General features: G+C 49.0%; 9 protein-coding genes across 9 annotated transcripts; 6 read left to right on the forward strand and 3 right to left on the reverse strand.

Moving 5' to 3' along the window:
- Positions 1-173: 173 nt before the first annotated feature.
- On the forward strand, positions 174-854 carry BKA55DRAFT_508353 (AhpD-like protein; the record flags this gene model as incomplete). Its single annotated transcript, XM_046187419.1, has 3 exons — positions 174-653; positions 708-763; positions 791-854. The coding sequence occupies 3 exons, from the start codon at positions 174-176 to the stop codon at positions 852-854; spliced, it is 600 nt and encodes a 199-aa protein (XP_046051318.1).
- A 505-nt stretch (positions 855-1,359) lies between these two features.
- On the reverse strand, positions 1,360-2,121 carry BKA55DRAFT_538128 (uncharacterized protein; the record flags this gene model as incomplete). Its single annotated transcript, XM_046190002.1, has 1 exon — positions 1,360-2,121. One exon carries the CDS (start codon positions 2,119-2,121, stop codon positions 1,360-1,362), a length of 762 nt encoding a protein of 253 aa, XP_046051319.1.
- Positions 2,122-3,589: 1,468 nt separating this feature from the next.
- BKA55DRAFT_688753 (Serine/threonine-protein kinase BUD32) lies at positions 3,590-4,378 on the forward strand (the record flags this gene model as incomplete). Its single annotated transcript, XM_046199264.1, has 1 exon — positions 3,590-4,378. One exon carries the CDS (start codon positions 3,590-3,592, stop codon positions 4,376-4,378), a length of 789 nt encoding a protein of 262 aa, XP_046051320.1.
- A 247-nt stretch (positions 4,379-4,625) lies between these two features.
- On the reverse strand, positions 4,626-5,625 carry BKA55DRAFT_688754 (uncharacterized protein; the record flags this gene model as incomplete). The annotated part of the gene is made up of 2 exons (XM_046199265.1): positions 4,626-5,538; positions 5,600-5,625. 2 exons carry the CDS (start codon positions 5,623-5,625, stop codon positions 4,626-4,628), a joined length of 939 nt encoding a protein of 312 aa, XP_046051321.1.
- Positions 5,626-6,650: 1,025 nt separating this feature from the next.
- BKA55DRAFT_538131 (clathrin adaptor complex small chain-domain-containing protein) lies at positions 6,651-8,049 on the forward strand (the record flags this gene model as incomplete). Its single annotated transcript, XM_046190003.1, has 7 exons — positions 6,651-6,661; positions 6,720-6,753; positions 6,808-6,925; positions 6,982-7,256; positions 7,300-7,507; positions 7,546-7,643; positions 7,918-8,049. 7 exons carry the CDS (start codon positions 6,651-6,653, stop codon positions 8,047-8,049), a joined length of 876 nt encoding a protein of 291 aa, XP_046051322.1.
- A 1,110-nt stretch (positions 8,050-9,159) lies between these two features.
- On the forward strand, positions 9,160-10,869 carry BKA55DRAFT_329265 (Maf1 regulator-domain-containing protein). The gene is made up of 2 exons (XM_046185710.1): positions 9,160-9,583; positions 9,649-10,869. The coding sequence occupies exons 1-2, from the start codon at positions 9,578-9,580 to the stop codon at positions 10,639-10,641; spliced, it is 999 nt and encodes a 332-aa protein (XP_046051323.1). The 5' UTR covers positions 9,160-9,577; the 3' UTR covers positions 10,642-10,869.
- Positions 10,870-12,025: 1,156 nt separating this feature from the next.
- Positions 12,026-13,625, forward strand: BKA55DRAFT_674599 (peptidase M24, structural domain-containing protein; the record flags this gene model as incomplete). The annotated part of the gene is made up of 1 exon (XM_046198054.1): positions 12,026-13,625. Exon 1 carries the CDS (start codon positions 12,366-12,368, stop codon positions 13,623-13,625), a length of 1,260 nt encoding a protein of 419 aa, XP_046051324.1. The 5' UTR covers positions 12,026-12,365.
- A 43-nt stretch (positions 13,626-13,668) lies between these two features.
- BKA55DRAFT_662795 (uncharacterized protein) lies at positions 13,669-15,792 on the reverse strand. The gene is made up of 3 exons (XM_046197639.1): positions 15,605-15,792; positions 14,422-15,546; positions 13,669-14,365 (listed from the first exon to the last, which is right to left on the reverse strand). Exons 2-3 carry the CDS (start codon positions 15,486-15,488, stop codon positions 13,723-13,725), a joined length of 1,710 nt encoding a protein of 569 aa, XP_046051325.1. The 5' UTR covers positions 15,489-15,546; positions 15,605-15,792; the 3' UTR covers positions 13,669-13,722.
- A 1,138-nt stretch (positions 15,793-16,930) lies between these two features.
- On the forward strand, positions 16,931-19,060 carry BKA55DRAFT_508291 (U3 small nucleolar ribonucleoprotein complex, subunit Mpp10; the record flags this gene model as incomplete). The annotated part of the gene is made up of 1 exon (XM_046187414.1): positions 16,931-19,060. One exon carries the CDS (start codon positions 16,931-16,933, stop codon positions 19,058-19,060), a length of 2,130 nt encoding a protein of 709 aa, XP_046051326.1.
- Positions 19,061-19,165: the final 105 nt, after the last annotated feature.

Consider the following 19,165-nt stretch of genomic DNA (forward strand, 5'->3'; position numbering starts at 1 on the left):
GGGTGAACATATAACCAAACGCGAATACCATACCTCTTGTATAACTTTTCTTACAACTTGCCCTCTTGGCCTCGTTTCCTCTATAACCTATACGACAAGCATCGTTTTATGTTAACATTATCTCTCTCAACGCTCTCATATTCATATCGACTTACACCAGACTATCCGCCATCATGAGAGTCCCTTACGTATCCAACCCTCCTGAGACCAAGTCCGAGGAGCATGCCGCTATTGTAAAGCGCATAGAGGAGCGTCGTGCCCCTCGGCCTCTCCAATCTCTGGACTTAGCTCTTCTTCACTCACCTCACGTTGCTGATGGCTGGAACTCATTCCTCGGCGCTGTTCGTACCAAGACCTCTCTAAGTGACGACATTCGTGAGCTTTCAATCTCACGTATCGCTGTGTGCAACAAGGCCTGGTACGAATGGAAGCACCATGCGCCGCTAGCTGTCAAGGGTGGTGTGTCTGAGGCTGGACTGGAGGCTATCAAGGGGGAGAACCTTGGTGAGCGACCTGCTGAGCTATCAGAGAAGCAATGGTCTGTACTGCTGTACACCGATGAGATGACGAGGAACGTTCAAGTCAAGGATGAGACTTTTGATCGTCTGCGGGAGTATTTCAACGAACAAGAGATTGTGGAACTGACAGCCACGGTAAGACAGTCCCTTGTCCCTCTGTACTCATCAAACTTGACCTGACACCAACAGGTTGCGTGTTACAACTGTGTAAGCCGTTTCTTGGTGGCACTCGACGGTAAGCTAACGTCATAAACTGATTTTCCTCTAACTAGAACTAACAATACTACAGTCGGGGAGAGAAATGGTACCGGTCCCGAAGCCATCTCTGGTCATTGATAGACAGTTGTGTCCTGCAAATTTCCAGGAGTAGTAGCAAAATGAAAAGAAGAAGCATGTCTTGATCATGAATAGTGATCCATAACCCAAAAACAAACAGAGTGGAAGAAACAACCGTCCTAAGGAAATACCACGACTTAAGGCCGCGGGAAGGGGGTATCATCCCATCTACAGAAGTGAAGTGAAACTACTAATGAACCAAACTCCTCATAAACCAAGCCTCCAAGGCCCCATCCTAGCCAAGCCAACCCATCGTTAATCATTGCTCATTCAACCATGCTTCCTGTGGTTGCAGTGAGTGTCCGCTGTCATGTCGGACTATGCTGTTTTGTAAATATGTTGGCGGCCACCTGGCCGCACTAAGAACGCCGTATAATGAGGACTGTGTAATGTCCATGCTGTATCGTCGCACTGGACAACCTGTAAAGAGTTATGCCGTGTCGCTGTAACCAGAAACCAAAACGTAAAGAAATCATAAGTCTAAGACCAAACCGATGCTTCAAGATCACGGTGACTTGGAGTATGACCTTGACATTGCGCGCTCAATCGAAGCATGACGTTGATGCATTTTAGGCGATGTTTGTAGCTCCTGGACAACTCCCGCCCAGCCCTTGCGACTGGGTTTTGGTATGGGCTCCGGGTGATTAACGAGAGCCTGGGTGGTCAAACTGCGCAAGGGAGGACGGTTGCTGATACCCTCCATTAAGCCTTTAGGAAGAGCAGGACGAGTTGGAGTCTTAAAAACGGGTAATTTTTCTAGATCCCTTGCCGTAGGTAGAGGGGGTGGAGGCGGCGGCGCAGAGGGTTTCTCATGAGCAGTGGTGCTTGTTTGTGATGCGACGACGCCCATATAAACGACAAGGAAGCGCATGCGTAGCATGTCGAGCCTACGAACCCGATCCTCTAACCTCGATCGCTTCGACGCCCATAACAGTCTGGCGGAAGTCTTTAGCTTGGTGGTGTCCTCCTCTATCACCACGCCATTGATGTCCTCGCGCAAATCATCGCCCGTCTTCTGGATCTCCCTAATGAGCCGTGTCAAGCGGATCTTATCATCAAGGCGCTGCACCTTTGCGACGTCACGATCATAGCTCTCGTTCTCCTGAACGGAAAAGTCGGCAGTATCAAGAAAGGTTGCAATCTCGAGAGGCGCCGCTTGGTACGCGGCCGTGTAAGAGGAGATGATCTGGACGAGGACAATGAGGGACAGAATGACAGCGATCAGAATGAGGATGATAGTCCACTGGAGCAGATTGAACTCGGCCATGGTTGAACGGAGCGTCTAGATGGCAAGTCGAGGCGGAGGGTGAAGCTATCGCGCATGGTCCTTGGGAAGTTGTGTGTTTGTGGGAGAGAAAAGGGAGAGAAGGGGAAGAGGCGCACACAATATGCAGGTGAAAGGCAAGGGACATGAGCGATGACGACGGGAAGAACAAGCGCAAGCGCAACCAAATCCAACAACCCCAACAATCATGCTGTACAGTACTGTACCTTAACCTATCAAAGAGAACCTGCGCGTTTGTGTGCGCTCTAATTAACTAATAAAGGCACCTAGTTTCTAGGCTCATACACAAGCCGAGCTTCCATATTCGTGCTGGACCACTTGGTGCAGATAGATGGCTGGGGATCGAGAAGAACCCCCCTGCAGGTGCATCTGCAACTAACGATAGCCCTTAGAGACAGGGCAGTCAGTCATCACATGGTCATGGCCAGTCCAGTGGGATGTGATGCGCGACTTGATGGCGTTGTAGTTGTCTGGCTGATACTACTTTGCATGGCTTCTAAAAACGGGTAAGCTTGAGGTACCGTGATGGCGATGTACGTGGAAGTACCGGGCGGAAGAAACGGTCAAGATGGTATCTGGTGATGCTGACTGATGGTGGTTTACACAAAACGCCTCACCCGCTTGTATAAGGTACTCAAGAACAATACGTAGCCATCACAACTTGTTAATGTCATAGTTTAAGAGTATGCACCACAAGCCTGCTCAAGATTGGCAGCATCCAAAAAACTAATGCTGCGTTGCCGAACCGTCCAGCGGGTTTTCACATTGCATTGGCGGACTGGATTGCATTCCGAGTGGGTTTATCTGCAGGTTGAGTATCATCATCGGTTGGATGTGACCAATTCTCGCAGGACACTATGCTAGGCTTATTTGAGTAGTGTCTTGGCTCCTTAGAGCGCCCAAGCCCATAAGAGCATGGATATTGAGGTCTGGAATTAGGGTTAGAAGAAGGGTAGTACCTTGGTGGATCAAGTCTAGGGCTTGTGGAGGAGGAAGAGAGCTGAAAGACATTAGTTTGTTGAGGTGAAAGTTATGAAAGTCATGTATCTTTGAATAAGTCACCGACGATTAAAATCATGGAGGAGTAAAGAGAAGTTGGCTGGGTTGACGTTGTGATCATAAGTCGGAATAAACTTGATTCGTTACAGAAGGCTTTAGCCGCTGTCAGTTTGGCACCCAGTAAAAAGTTCGCGGGCCGTTGAAGGCGCGAGTGAAGTGGTACCAATTATTCCTCTTCTCTCCTCTCCCTTGTCCCCTCCATCCATCCAAGCAAGGCAAGACAAGGTTCTGACATTCCACTGACTTCATCGATGCCCTGTACCTGCGCCAGTCTTGCAGCTTATCAGAATCATCAGATCTTTCTCCACTGATATCGCCTGTTTCTGCACTCTCCATTACCAGCATCATCCTTCTGCTCCCTAGAGCCCTCAACAATATTAAGAACCTACTCATGGCGACTACTACAGCGACGGTGACGGCCGACCCCGCGCCGCAAGCGCATCAGTTTCCCCTCCCAAAGATCCTCGAATACCCCGCGTCGACCCCGCCAATCCTCATCGCCCAAGGTGCCGAGGGTCGCCTCTACAAAACCACTTACCTATTACCCGATATTCCCTGCGCCCTCAAGTATCGCCCTCCTAAGCCCTGGCGTCACCCGATTCTTGATCAGCGGCTCACGAAACACCGGATCCTTTCAGAGGCCCGCATTCTTGCAAAGTGTCGTCGCGATGGTGTCCGTGTGCCCGCTGTGTATGCCGTGGATGAATCTGCTGGGTGGTTGATGCTGGAATGGATATCTGGAGGACCTGTTCGAAAGAGCATCAATGAGCGCTTAGGGAATAGAACTGGGGGTATAGAGAATGATGCTGAGCTGAAGGACCTCATGCGAAGGATCGGCACTGCTATCGGCAACATGCACAAGGTCGGCATTGTCCATGGTGACTTGACCACAAGCAATATGATGTTGCAACCCCCAGCTAACCCCCAAGATTGCAATGCCTTACATGGAGAATTGGTTATTATCGATCTGGGCCTTGCGAGTGGAAGTATATCAGACGAAGACCGGGCGGTGGATCTCTACGTTCTAGAGAGAGCATTCGGTAGCACACATCCAAGAGCAGAGTGTCTCTTTTCAGAGGTGCTCGAAGCCTACGGCCAGACCTTTAAACAGGCCAAGATTGTTCTCAAGAAGCTAGAAGATGTGCGGATGAGAGGTCGCAAACGAAGTATGCTCGGGTAAACAAAAAGAAAAACAGAAAAGCCGCCTTGCAGCCAATTTCCCTACCATAGTGTCTAAACTCCGTGTATCTGATGCTCGCTGTTTTGCAAAAAAAAACAAATGGACAAATGATGCCGCCACATTCCATCATATGTGGCTTGAGATCCAAACATGCCAGAAACCCATTGGCTCACCATGTCTTCCTTTTCTCTTCCTTGTCTTTGTCTTCTTCTTTCCTTTCTTTCCTGGCCGTGAAGGAATTGTCCAACTATGGTGCCACCAGCTCCGCTCCAGCAAAATATCCCTTATTCTCTATGACGCCTCGATCCTGTACGAATGCTGTGTATCGCACTACCCATTCAGGAACAATCTCTCCAGTCAAACCCGAACCGTTGTTACCGGGATCGGCAAGGAGACCAGCGCCTTTCGGCCCGTGACTAAGAAGTTCTCGAAGAGTGCCGTGAGGGAGAATATCGATACAGTCGTTGTGAACATGCAATTCCACGCTTTCTTCCTCAGCTAGCTTTTTCAGCGGAGGTGGAACATCGCAGCAGTTTCGCAGGTTGATCTGGTCAATGACGGGTCGGACGCTCGCACGCTTAATGAAAGCGCCAAGTTTCTCGCTACCAAACTCGGCCACGGCAAGACGCTTCAAAAGGCCTTGCTTGTGCAGGCCCTCGAATACCTTCCAAGTCGCAAGCTCCTCTTCAAGGTTCCCCTGTTGGGCATTGGTCTTGTCCGCCTCCCATTCACAGTTTCCTTCGAACGAAATGCCAGGGAAAGATACAATCAGGAGATCGATGGTCTGGATGCCGAGTTCTCTCCGGACCAAGTCCAGAGCCTCTTTGACATGTTGCTCGCGAGCAGCTACTGACATGCCTGGGAGAACAAAAAACTTGACAGTGATCTCATACTGACTGGGTTCCTCTTGTAGGCCCGCGGCGTTCCAATTAATGCGAGGAACGTATAGCACATCGCCTTGTTGTTCAGTCCAGAGGTCAACGGCTGTGTGCTTGCCGTTGGGCGTATCGCCGTTCGTGAAGCCGTTGGTTTCTTGCGCATCGATCGCATAATCGCGCTGAGCCTCGGCGATGTTGTCACGTAGAGAATTTACGAGTTCGAGGTTGGATCTATTGTTGCCGGGTTTACGAATAATGGAGGGGCCTGCCAACATGACATTGCTGTCGAGAGGGGTTTTGTAAGCATCCATTAAAACTGTACCGAAGTCAGATAAATACATACGCCGTAGATAGAATAAGTCTCGTCATGGTGAAATTATGTGAGATAACTGGAAATACTAAAATATGAGGGAGATAATCCCAACAAACAAATGAGAAGAGAATGGTTCGAGGAGAGACTTTTAGTAGACAAGAGGGAAATTTTCGCCGTCGGGGTCTTCGAGGCGTAAACTCGGAGACACCAGTATTAAACCTGCAGACCAAAATAGTCTATCCCAAGGCGCGCCCACTGCTGAAGTACGTGGGGTAAAGCAGATAGCTTAGTAATGTCTATTTGTTCGAGGTCAAAGTTAATAATCACAAGCGAGGTTTGAGGTTTGTGTAAGGTAATGAATTTACTGTATTTATGTTTGTCATGGCTGCAAATATCGAATCATGGGTAGATCAGAAGTGAGTGAGAAGACTGGCTCTGAATGGCCGCTGAAAACGTTTAGGACCTGACATCAGTGGGAGCGCATAGTCGCGTGCTTGACAAGTGAGATGGCCAATTCATGACATAGCACCCATTACCATTTCTTTCACGTCAAGGTCGGAGATTCTTTTATCGTCGTCTGTCGTACGTGGGGTTTTAAGTAGGCATAAAGCATGTCGGCACTATTTGGCCTACTAGTCCCCCTTAAATAAAGGTGCAAAATCACGCAGTGGCTTCCAATCACAATTGAATAGGCTTGTTCAATCATCATCATTGGAGACAAGCTCGAACAGAATAACTCCAGGGAGAATAACTCGAGTTAACTTTAGCTTATCCTAGTTAACCTTAGATGGCGCCTGGCGCTCTTCTCGGTGTAGCAGTGTAGCCACTGAAGTGACCCGCTGACTCCCAAGCCCCGTCAGCGCTGAGAGGGGATCTAGGCCTAGCCCAGTAGGCGGATTGGCTGGAGCCTGGACCACCTTACCTCACTTCATCATTGGACTTGCCTGCCTGAGCCAACTCGTCACCAACCCGCCAAAATTGCTTCGTGTCCACCTTGAAGCCAGAATTGTTTCCTCCGTCATCCTTCGAAACCTCTCTCTGCCTTTACCTGCACGCCTCTAAGGAGGCTCGATAGACCATCATGGCCATTCAGTACGCTTTTCCTTGGCAGATCAACTTTTTCCGCCTGCTGACCGAGAACTAACTACAGATATCTCATTCTCCTATCCCGTCAGGGCAAAGTGGTATGTCTGGTTACTCACATGCGCAGCTTCAATAACACTGACTAGCCATGACAGCGCCTTGCCAAATGGTTCACAACACTCTCCCCCAAGGATAAGGCCAAGATCGTCAAGGATGTATCTCAGCTTGTGCTCGCTCGAAGAACGCGCATGTGCAACTTTCTCGAATATAAGGGTCAGCTTCCTAGCCCCTTTGTTTTGATGATGACCTTGAGCTGATCATCAGCATAGATACAAAGATTGTCTATCGCCGATATGCATCACTCTTCTTCATTGCCGGATGCTCTTCCGAAGATAACGAGCTGATCACCCTCGAAATTATCCACCGATACGTCGAACAGATGGACAAGTACTACGGCAACGTTTGCGAGCTCGACATCATCTTCTCCTTTACCAAGGCATACTATATCCTCGACGAAATCCTCCTCGCCGGCGAGCTGCAGGAAACGAGCAAAAAGAATGTTCTTCGCTGCATCGGCCAACAGGACTCCCTTGAAGACATGGAGGTAAGTCATAACCAGCTTGATAAACTATGAAGTTTTGTGATAGCCCGGCAACCTACACCCACCCACCCGCCAAATCGTCGCAAGACAGCTGACGCCAAGCCTCCAACAAGGTCGAGGACGAAGTTACAAAGATCATGTAAACCTCCTTGACGACCTTTTAATTGCTGCCCGACATCAATCCGGCACCGCTCCCGAAGCGTCGGATCGAGGCGACCGATCAATACCTACCAAACGATTTTATATGAGTTACAGTATATTCACTGGCCGAGAATTAACTTTGGTTCAACAGGCCGACGAACAAGTATTGGCGTCGCTCAAGGAGTCAGGAATTCTGTAATGGAAAAGTCTCAGGCGGCTGAGCATCTCTTCGATGGGAAGAGAGGACACGTATGTTTGCATCGTGGGAACTGGCGCAGATGGTGTTTTGGGAGTCTCTGGCCGAGATGGCCTTGTTTTGTAGATCTTTGACGGTGGAAAACCACCTTCTTTCATATCAAGAGATGAGGCCTATGGGCGATGGTGTTGCGACAGCTACGACGGGCAGTGCAGAGAGATTGTCTCCAGGCTTCGATCCGTTATCGGCCAAGCGTCGACGCAACAGTGAAAGGAGATCGAGCCTCGAACAACGATGTGTGATAATAACAGCAATGATCATCATCAGAGGCTGCATCCCACTGAAGATAGTCAGGCCTGGCATGCTGGGTTTGCTCTTATGCTTATCGAACCCGAGATCAACCGCACTGCTCCGTCGCAACACCTCGACCCGCAACCGGAATCAAGAGAAAACGATTGACCTCATATGCTTGTTTCTGTTTCTGTTTCTTGTTTCTCCAATTTCCAACTGACGTTAGATGTTGACTGAAGATGGATCTGGTCCATTATTCAAAGGGGATGGGCCATATCATCCTAGCGCTCGACTGAACCGCGTGGTTTCGGGATTCAGTCCCATTCGCTATCGTTGATCAATCGTGGGGAGTTGGTGTCAGAGCATTCCCCTTATTACGATACGCCAAACTTACGCATTTGGATCTTCGAACACCAGATCGTAATTAAGGACATGTGCGAAACGATTGGATTGTAAGTTGGCACTAAAGAACAGATCGAAATAGAGACCCTGAGGTTTGTCTCATGAGAGCCAAAGGATGAAGCATGAGGCTTACAGGGGGTCTCTTGGCTCCCGTCAACTTGGCTTAACTGGCAGTACCGAGAACTGGCGCGATCCCCGAAATTCTTCAACATTGGTCGGACAAGGGCCGGGACCGGTCTAAGCTTAGCCCAGCTCAACTCAGCTCTCAGCAAAAGTGACTGATTTTGAGATCCCGTGGCTGGCTGCAGCAAAGGATCACACCAGATTTGAGTGGGTTCAAACGTCTTTGTTTGACAAGAACGCAACGCAACACGCAACTCAACGCTACGCAATGCAAACGAGAGACAGAGTTACCGTTCATCCGCTGACCTCAGACAGCCCATCATAGGCCGTCCCATACTAATCCAACCATCCTATCCCCAAGCCGGCCAATCCCATTACCTCAAAGCCTATCCATCCATTCAATTACAGCCCCCTCAGTCAGTCATCCTGCGTTTCCTTGGTCTTATTAACTTGGTTTCCTATCTACTTGCTTTTATTGCTTATTCGCATGCGTGAATCAACTCAAACCCAGCCCTGTCACTTGCTTATCTTCATCCAACACTTCCCCCTCTCATCATCAATTGAGTCGACCAGGTTCTCGGCAATCTCCTGTCCAATCTTGATCAGTGCCTATTATTATCTTCCGTCATTGCCATCCAATCTCTTTTTATCTCCGGTCTTTTAGATTCGCAGGGTCCTTGCCGGCTGCACTCTATCTCCCACGTACAGTACCGAACCTACCCCCGATTACTCCGTCCAGGGCATTAAAAGTTACCACCGCGATTTAAGTTCCTGACCTCGCCCCTCCCAAACTGTACCTGCTCCTGACTCCGGCGATCTTTAATTCCCGACTTCCTTCCGCCCACTCTCAATCATCCTCACCCTCACACTCTTATTCCCCCTCTTTTCTCCTCAATCATCAATACCTCGTATCGCCGCCATATCGATTGTCGCAACCGATATCGACACCGCATTTTATGATATCGGCTATCGTGCGCTTACCGCCATCTCTTCCGTATCGCGACAACTGTCACCTTCCGACTCCGGCCCACCGCGACTCCACGCTGACGCAATCTGTTCCCTTGACTGCTCCCTCAATCAGTCAGTCGCATCACGCATATACGACTCAGCGCATCAAAACCGCGACATTTTCGCCGCAGGATCGACCCCAAACTGCCCTTCCGCCTCCAAGATGAAGGTAAGCGACCCCAGGACCCCACGGCGACACCCCCTCGTCCGACACATGCTAACGCGCGCATCCAGTATCTACCAGTGCAAGACTTCGAAGCGGTGACGAGCGCACTGAATTTCAACACACCCGACTGTAGCGTGACAGGCGGATGCGATCTCTACACAACGAAATCAACAGGTTCTGACAAAAAGCTTTACAAAAACATCGACAACGATCTGAACTCGCAACATGAAGCCCTTCTCAAGCTCGGCGCCAGCCTATCACCGCCTGAGCGTGCTCACATGCTTGCAACATCACCGAGCATGCAACTGTTTTCACACTCAAGTGCTTTCGGCCCCTTGTCTGAGCTCTCGAGTCGCAAGACATTTGCATACCTCATCGCGACGCTGAATGCGAGTCACCCACACTACGATTTCTCTCATGTCCTTAGACCCAACGACTTCAAACGCGAGCGAAACCTGCGCCGCGTCATGATCAATCTCGATTCAATTCTCCAGAACGTAAGACCTAACTTCGAGCCCAAATCTCTCGGTTCTTCGCTAGGCAGCGAGACAAGCTCGATATGGGGCCCCCAATGCTGGGCATTGATCGACAAGGAGATGCACCTCAACGAGTGTACTATTTTCAGCTACAACCCCGAAAGCGACCCCTTTGAAGAAGACGAGAGTGCAATCTGGGCTTCACACTACTTCTTCTTCAACCGCGCCTTGAAACGAGTCGCCTATCTCTACGTCCGCGTCGTCCCAGTCATCTCATCTCATAGCCCAACTCTCCGACCCACAAATCTGGCCAGGAACCACAGCAACCAACGAGATCTCGAATCAGCTGGCGCGCAAAAACGTGCCAACTACTGGCTTGGTGATCAAGATGCTGAGTTGGTGCCGTATAATGAGGACGACGAGGAGCTCAATGACGACGGGCTTTTCTGGAATCGCGGAGAGAACGGAGATCTTGTTGCCTATTCAGACGAAGACTTCGACGAGGATATTGAGGACATGGACATGCTCGATAGCAGTCCTGACAGATCTATGAGCGATGATGTTGCGGGTCGCATGGAGATCTAAGGTCGATTTGCTCCAAATCATCATGATGGATCGACTGTTTAAGAAACGACCTTTTCGGTTTGAAATCGATCGTCAGCCACATTTCTCTGAAGCCATCATTTGCTGCATTCTTTCAACATTCAACACTATCCTAATCTCAACTAGGGTTGCTCGATACCAACAAATCGAGACCAAAGAAGCTAAACAGCACACGACTCTTGCTTCGCTTTTTTATATTTCACGGACGTTCTCGCGCTATGCTCTTTCCTTTCGACATGTCATTTGCTTAGTATGAAAGTGTGAGGCCCGGTTAGGCTTCTGGTCGGTGAGAGCGGCTGGAAATCCGCTACATGAGGCGTTTCCGGGGTCTGCTTGTCAACCTGCTATTTCCTGGAGATGATTGCGGGTTTCTCTGTTCTAATTATTGGACCTTTTTTTTCCTTTCTTTTTTTCGAGCACTGTTATTCTATATCCTTTTACCTGGGTTTGGCTTTGGCTGCTTTTGATTGGATTACCGCCTGACATGGCCATGCCTGGATGTATGATGAGAAATCATTGCTCGGTATCATCTCGTTTGGGAACGGCATGAGATGATTGCTGGCGCTGGCGGGATGGGAATTCGGTTGAGAGTAACGAACTGGTTTTACGGTGATGATGTACATGATGGGTTGGGGGATGCATGCCATGGGGTAGTCAGGCTGGTAATTGCTTTGACAACGATACTGCAAATTCATGATTTCAAGTTTCCAATAACTTTACTCGTCAGTCCTGAATAAGTACCTTACTTGAAAGTGTTCATTATTTCCTCGAGTTTGGTCGAGAGCAAGGCTGTGCGTAACAGGATACGTTGTATCAGATAATATGAGGCGAACAACTGTACATACCTTGGGTACATTCGGTATGTAAAAGTCAAGCATTCAAATCTGACTTGAACTGTATTTGATAACATGAGTTTGCGGTTGAGTCTGGTGCTAGATGTGTGTTACGTGTTACGTATATAGAAGCTATATATAAATCCATCCTAATTTGTGTATCGACTACCGTTATGGAACTTTGATTTTATCAGGCTGTTCAAACAGTGAAGCATCCCACGAAGATATTGCATTAATAGTATGCCATGTTGCTTCTCGATGGTACATATTTGAGTCCTTTGTGGGTTCTTTGTTGGTTTGATTTTTGGTGGCGAAGGCGTTCTCGTAGGTGACTGGATATGTATATGTAGCTGTGTTACTTCCGGGGTTACCTCGAGGGTTCACAAAGGATAGTTACTCTCTGATGTGTATTTGAAGACAAGGTTCGGCTGGACGTGACGGCTGACTTCGGGAAAGGAACCCGTAGCTTTAGTCTATATAATCCGAAAGGTTATTCGGTCAGCTTGTGGCATTGTTAGAGTTAACGTGGTTGAGCCATGTATAATGCTTACGGCTCTCACAAAGGAAGCATGTCACCATATCCTTTCTATTGGTTTCACGCGGCTTTGATACACAGACCGAGGGGTAAAAGGCTATCAGAGGTAGTCTTGTGGCCTCAGCGGCGATGGTGACGAGGACACTCATGAGGTATTACCCCAACACACAAAGTTGCGGGAGTCACAATACAGCTATGGGTAGCACATGTGCTTGCTTCGGGGTCGGGGCGAGAACCCGAGCCCCTCTTCTCTGGCGAGGATGGGTTTCCTATAAGACCAGCTCACGGGAGGAAGCAGAGAGGGCAAGAGAATAGCTTCTTAGGTATCGAATACAACAATGGCAAACTTTGATTGGCACGCTGAGAGAACCGATCTCTCAGATTTGACTCTCCTGGATCGAGCCCCTGAGAGTGAGGGCATAGATCTCAAGGCAGTTCGTCTATACCGTCTTAATCGTATGCGAAACCAGATGGTCAAATATGGCCTCGACGCTGCCATCATCAGTGATCCCGTCAACATTCGATACGTTACTGGTACTCGAAACATGCAGGTCTTTACAGCACGGAACCCTCCCACACGGTATCTTCTCCTCACGGCAACTCGATCCATCATGTTTGAGTTTGCGGGCTGTCTTCACTTGGCTCAAGGCTACGAGACTGTCGACGAAGTCCGCACGGCAAAGTCTGTCACGTTTACGAGCAGTGGTCCCAAGATCCACGACAAGGAGAGGAAATGGGCACAAGAGATGGCTGATTTGGTTGAGGATCTTGTTGGAAAACGGAATGCAATACTTGGTCTGGAGCGTATGAATGGAAACGTTGCTATCGCCCTCAAGGAACTCGGCCTCAACATTGTGGATGCTCAACAAGCTATTGAGATGGCGAGGACTATTAAATCACCTGAGGAGGTCAAATGCATTATCGCATCTCTACGCGCAACAGAAGTCGCGGTTGGCAAACTCCGCGATGCAGTCTCACCAGGTCTCACGGAGAACCAACTCTGGTCAGTCATGCACAAGTCTGTGATTGAGCAGAATGGAGACTATGTTGAGACTCGACTCCTTAGCGCTGGGCCACGAACAAACCCTTGGTTCCAGGAGTCAGCAAGTTATGTCATCCAGAAGAACGACCTTGTGGCCCTAGACACAGACGTAGTTGGTTGCCATGGATACTACTCTGACTTCTCACGAACGTTTCACGCTGGCCCAGATTCTCCTACTGAGGAGCAAAAAGAGCTGTACAGAACTGCACTTGCACAGGTTAATCACAACATGAGCATTCTCAAGCCGGGCCTGACCTTTCGCGAGTATGCAGATCTCGCGTGGGATATTCCTGAGCAGTATTGGGCTAACCGGTATTTTGTCTCGGCGCATGGATGTGGCCTTACTGGAGAGTATCCGTATTTGTATCATCGAGGAGATTTTCCAGATGCTGGTTATGATGGTGTTATCGAGCCGGGCATGGTACTTTGCGTGGAGAGTTATATTGGCAAGGAGGGTGGTACACAGGGTGTCAAGTTGGAGCAGCAAGTCCTAATCACCGAGACTGGGATTGAGGTTTTGTCAAAGTTCCCGTTTGAGGAGGCTATGTTGAAGTGATTGGGAGAAGTCAACGATATATACCAAGTACGTTATCTGAATTGTCTTATCTAACAGTCAATTTGTCCTCTGGATATGAACATCAATCCATCGGCAACTAATAAGGCAGGCATTCGAGCTGAGAGCATTGCCCACAAGATCGGTCATAGAACTTTGTTCCTCTATCATTAGCCGAAATGCCCATACTCTCCTTAGAGACCGTTGAAAGATAACAGACTCTGTAATATTGGTTAACGACCCAGCCAAATACCACACAGCTCTCATCCGCCAGACATGCTCGGGCACACATCTCGACGCTTCCCTGAAACATCGAGATGGATTTGTAATCTTTGCTATTGCTGTTGAAGCTGCCCTGAGTGCCACCGCAAAGACTAGTCGTCTCTGTTGGAACAGCGCACGTCGGTGCATATTCGCTCACATATATGTCGTCAATAGCAACATAACGAACGGCAGCCTGGCTGTTGGCTCTGATAAAGGCATAGAGGTGGTCGTTCATTGCTCCTTGGAAGATCGCGGTGCGTTGAACGTATTTGAAAGGAGCGCCTTTCGGGACAAGGACTTTCTCATTGTGGACATGACCATATCTCTGAGTGGCAATGATGAAGGAAAAGTCCCAGTCTTGGTCAGGGTCAGAGACAGGAGCATACGAGAACCAGACTTGGTACTTCTTTGTTGGGTCTAGAGATATGGGCCTCCACATATCAGATCCAAGTGTAGAGCCAGCTCCTACGCTAACAAGCCTTTTGTGGTGTTAGTTGTGACCGAGTCTGGGAGCGCTGATATGTGTTCCACTTACGCAAACTGTTCGCCACTATGAGCACGCGGTACGTCCTCAGAGGTGCTGCTCTTTTGTTGAAAGGGTACAGCAATACCGGCGAACTGCCCCATATAGTCCCATCTATTCTCGCCCGTATTGTCCCCCTCAAAGCTTGGGTCTTCGATAGAGACTGAGACAACGGGGCACGATGCTGCTGTAGTTGTTGACGTCCACAGGCTTTCCGTTGTCGACGTGCTTTCGGATGCTGATAAGGATGTAAACAGGGTCGTTGTAGTGTCCATGCTTGTGGGTGCTTCACTAGTCATAGTTGTTGCATCAATGGTTGTAGTAGGGCCATTGGATGTAGTGATATCAGTAGTGGTGGTACCGGTTGAGGCCCTGCTTTCTCCTGAGTTGGCTGTCTCGGTTGTTGCAGATGTTTTGGTAGTGTCAGTCGGTGTTTTAAGCTCGGTTGAAGTTGAGTGAGCAGATGTAGCTGTATCGGTGGTTGCAGTCGACTCGTTAGATGTGGTGGAAATGGTTGTAGTTGCGACATCAGTAGTATCAGTTGAAGCACTACTAACGCCTGAGATAGTGGTGTCGGCTGAAGTAAAACTGTTGCTTGATTCCGATATATCAGTTGAGGCGGTGACAGTGGCCCTAGTCGTAGTGGTGGTCGAATCCTCGATTGTCGTTACAGCAGTCGAGGTTGGATCAAGACTACTTGGCGAAGTCGAAGTTGAAGTCTCAGAATCAGAATTGTAAATGGTTGTAGAGTCGACAGATACTGTGTAGTCCGAAAAGCTTGCACTCAAAGTTGTGGTTTGCGACAAAGTTATAGTTGAAGATGCACCCAACCCTGTTGACACAATATCGACGGCACCGGTAGAACTGGAATAGTCTGTTGAAGATGAAGAATCAAGAATCTCCGTGGTTTCAGTTTCAGAACCGGCTGCACTCGAAGAAGCGATTACAGTTGAGGTATCCGACATCAACGACAAAAGTGACGTATACTCAGGGTGAGGATGTGGTTTACATTTTCCAGCCTCAACAACCCAGAAGCTTGATGCCGTTAATACAGCAGCAAGCACTTTTGAGGTCACCATATTAGCATTGGTCTGTATAATAAGCAGGTATCTGTTCAATTGTATATTATTTTAGCGGGTGAGTGTCCCTTTTTGTCCTACGAAAGTGGTGGTGATGGAGAAATAACCATATTTAGAAGCGCAATTTTATATGCGTTCAGAACGAACGGGAGCCAAACAAAACAAGCTATTTGGATCCATCGGATTTCAGCTGATCGATATGACAAGGGATAACTACAATCAATAGGTCTTTTTCGATGCGGCTGTGACATAGCGTCAGGGGTACACAGACCTTGAAATGGTCAAAAGGACTGATATCAGGCCGTTTATGGGCTTAGACAATTTTATTTGGCAGCGCCATCTCTTTGGCTCTATCAATAGTTTCGTGGTCTAGGCTCTATGGACTTTAATAGCCTGTGAACCGTGTTCAAAGGGGAGCGCAGTTTTTTTATGCTTTTATTGACGATATCCATGTGTATACATCTCCAAGCATCCTCCGATGGAAATTGAATTCTCATATCAAGACGAAGAAACCTGTCGTGATCGCTCTAGTAAAATTCTGCTCAGAGGCGATACTCCGTTGATAATTCCAATTCCGTGATAGCAGAAACACAAGAAGAAGAAAAGAATAATCTGGCTCGATAACTGGCTCAGATTTTTCAACTGCTCTTTTTGTTCAATTGTTAGTTCTCCACCAAGTTTGGTATCCTTGAGTTAGAACCTTAAAGAAGTAGAAGGCGTACTTTTATAAGAATAAGAGAGAATCTAGATGATGCAAGAAAAAGCCATGACAAGTATCAGTCTCTCTCCCTATATATACTTGAGTTACTAAAAATAAATGAGCCATCTTGTCTTGAGTTTCTTGGAGTTCAGAAATCGCAAGTCTCGGGCTAACTTGTCATAATACCAAAATAAGGTATCCATCCTATTTTCCTTCCAATGCGAGGGGAATATCCGTATATGTGAGGTGAATAGCCTATCGTTTTAGTCAAGAATACTCTTGTAATGTTAGCATAAAAAGACAAAATCTCAGTATCACAATTAACATACTATTTCCTCCTATATAACGTGGTATTTCTTCGTCAGAATCTATCAAACGCAAATAGAACCAAATTCAAAGGGTTCATGTCTTATCTCTTATCGCGATTCTTGACATGGGCTGATTGACCAATCAAGTCACCCAGATTCCACCCGTCGCGGGGCCTCACCCAAGTCTCCCAAATTTTTTCCTGCCATCCATCGCTTTCGCTTCATCTCGACTCGTCTTCAGCTTCGACTTATCAAAGTCATCGCACACCACGACAATCGCTCGCAGCACGACGTCTTTTACATACCATAGCTTATCGCGGTTAAAAAGCAGTGCAAATCAGCTCTGCTTACGATAACAACCCCAGAGCATGGCCGTCCAGACGTCGCCATCGCTCACTTCAACCTCACATACCTTGACTGCCGCGCCGCCCGTAATGGCTGCTCCCGACTCTCTCACAAATAGCCACGTCTTGGCCCTTCTAGAAAGCCTAGCCGATGGCAAGCGACACGCTTTTCTTCAACCCACAGCTTCCATCCCAACCGATTCCCTCAACCTTGTCAAGCACACTCTCGAAGGCTTTGCCTCACAAGTCGGCGATGAGCAGCAGGAGAGATTAAAGGAGAATCGCAAGCGCAAGAGAGGCGCTGCTAATAGTGAGGGTGTCCTTAAGATGCGCAAGGTCTATATCGATGGATTCGAGACCGGTCAGGTTTGGCAGCAGGCCAAGAGAATTATTGGCGGTGTCTTAAAATACTCAGAAGAGGCGCTGGCTGAGCTGGAGGAGCGCAAGGAGATCGCCGTCAACGGCGCTGATGCATCAGACTCCAAGATGCTTGAGTTTGGTGAGGATGGCTTCGAAGTGGGCTCCGAGGACGAGGACGAGAGCGATCAAGATGGATCTGAAGACGAGGAGGAACAATTATCGGCAGACGAAACTCAAGAGGATGGACAAGAGGACGACTGGGAAGATGACGAAGAGGAAATTGAAGAAGGCAGAGACGATTACCAGGAAGATGATGAGGAAGACGAGGGTCTGGATGGCCCGGTTGAAGAGTATGAGGAGGATCCCGACGGTCTCAACGATGGTTTCTTCTCACTTGACGATTTCAACCGACAAACACAATATTTCGAGGAGCAGGACGCAAAGGGAGATCCCTACACAGATCAAGCAAGCGACGATGAGGAGATCAACTGGGACGCGGATCCTCTGGCTCCTCCCACAACAGGCTCAAAGTCTAAGAAGGCTGCTAAAGAGCCAGTCTCCGAAGATGAAGATGATGACGATGAGGAGGATGGCCCTACATTTGGTGATATGGCTCTCGATGCCCCAGAAGGCGACAGTGAGGATGAGGCTATGGATATGGATGAGGCTGTGGATGACGACGATAACGGCCTCAATGCCAACGATGTCTACTATAAGGACTTCTTTGCGCCGCCGCCACGAAAGTCGAAGGGCGGTAAGCCCAAAAAGTCTGTCAAGTTCCAGCCTGAGCAGCCAAACGATGCCGACGTTGAGAGAGCCATGGCCGATGTTCGCAGAGATCTCTTTGACGACGAGTCAGAACAAGACGACTCGGATGATGCTCTCTCTGATGTCTCCGCTGGAGACCCCAAGTCAAGACGCTCAGCTCACGAGCGGAGACAAGCCAAGCTTGCTGAAGAGATCCGCAAGCTCGAGGCTGCATCCGTTGCCAAGCGTGAGTGGACTCTCTCTGGTGAAGCTGCTGCAGTTGACCGCCCTGTAAACTCTTTGCTGGAGCAGGATCTCGACTTTGAGCATGTTGGCAAGCCTGTGCCTGTCATCACCCCTGAGGTCAGTGAGAGCATTGAGGATCTCATCAAGCGTCGCATTCTCGCTCAAGAGTTTGACGAGGTTATTCGCCGACGTCCTGATACCGAAGGTGCAGCCGCAGGTACACGTCGTGGTCTTGTCGAACTCGATGATACCAAGGCTACAAAGGGTCTGGCTGAGATCTACGAAGAAGAGCACGTCAAGAACACAAACCCAGACACTTACCTCAGTCAATCAGACGAGAAACTTCAGCGCGAAGAGAAGGAAGTTGAGGCTATGTGGAAGGACGTCAGCGCTCGTCTCGACGCCCTCAGCTCATGGCACTACAAGCCCAAGCCCACAGCACCCTCACTATCCGTTGTCGCGGACGTCGCCACCGTCGCAATGGAGGATGCCCAGCCCACAACAGCCCAGGGCGTCGCCGGCGAGAGCAGTCGCATGGCTCCCCAGGAAGTTTACAAGGCTGGAGCCACAGAGAACGCAGCCAACGGCGAGGTCGTCACCAAAGCCGGTCTTCCTGTGGCGCGCCAGGAGATGTCCCGCGAGGACAAGGCCCGCCGACGCCGTCGCGAGAAGGAGCGCGTGCGCAAGACTGGAGGTGTCGACGGCGAGAAGGTTGTCAGCAAGAGGGCCAAGATGCAGCGCGACACCATCGCGGAGCTCAAGAAGGGAGGTGTCAAGGTCATCAACCGCAAGGGAGAGATCACCGACGTGGATGGCAAGAAGGCAAAGACTGCCAAGATTGCTTCGGGCGGCAATTTCAAGTTGTAGTAGATGGTCAAGGGGTATTATTTCTTTTTGCAGTTTGGGTTGGGGTGTCAAAAGTCACGATGGGGTGTTTGCATGGCTTGCAAGCGATTCTTTATAAGAACGCAT

The sequence above is a fragment of the Fusarium redolens genome (genome assembly GCF_020744475.1).
Source record: "Fusarium redolens strain MPI-CAGE-AT-0023 chromosome Unknown BKA55scaffold_6, whole genome shotgun sequence".
Lineage (NCBI taxonomy): Eukaryota > Fungi > Ascomycota > Sordariomycetes > Hypocreales > Nectriaceae > Fusarium > Fusarium redolens.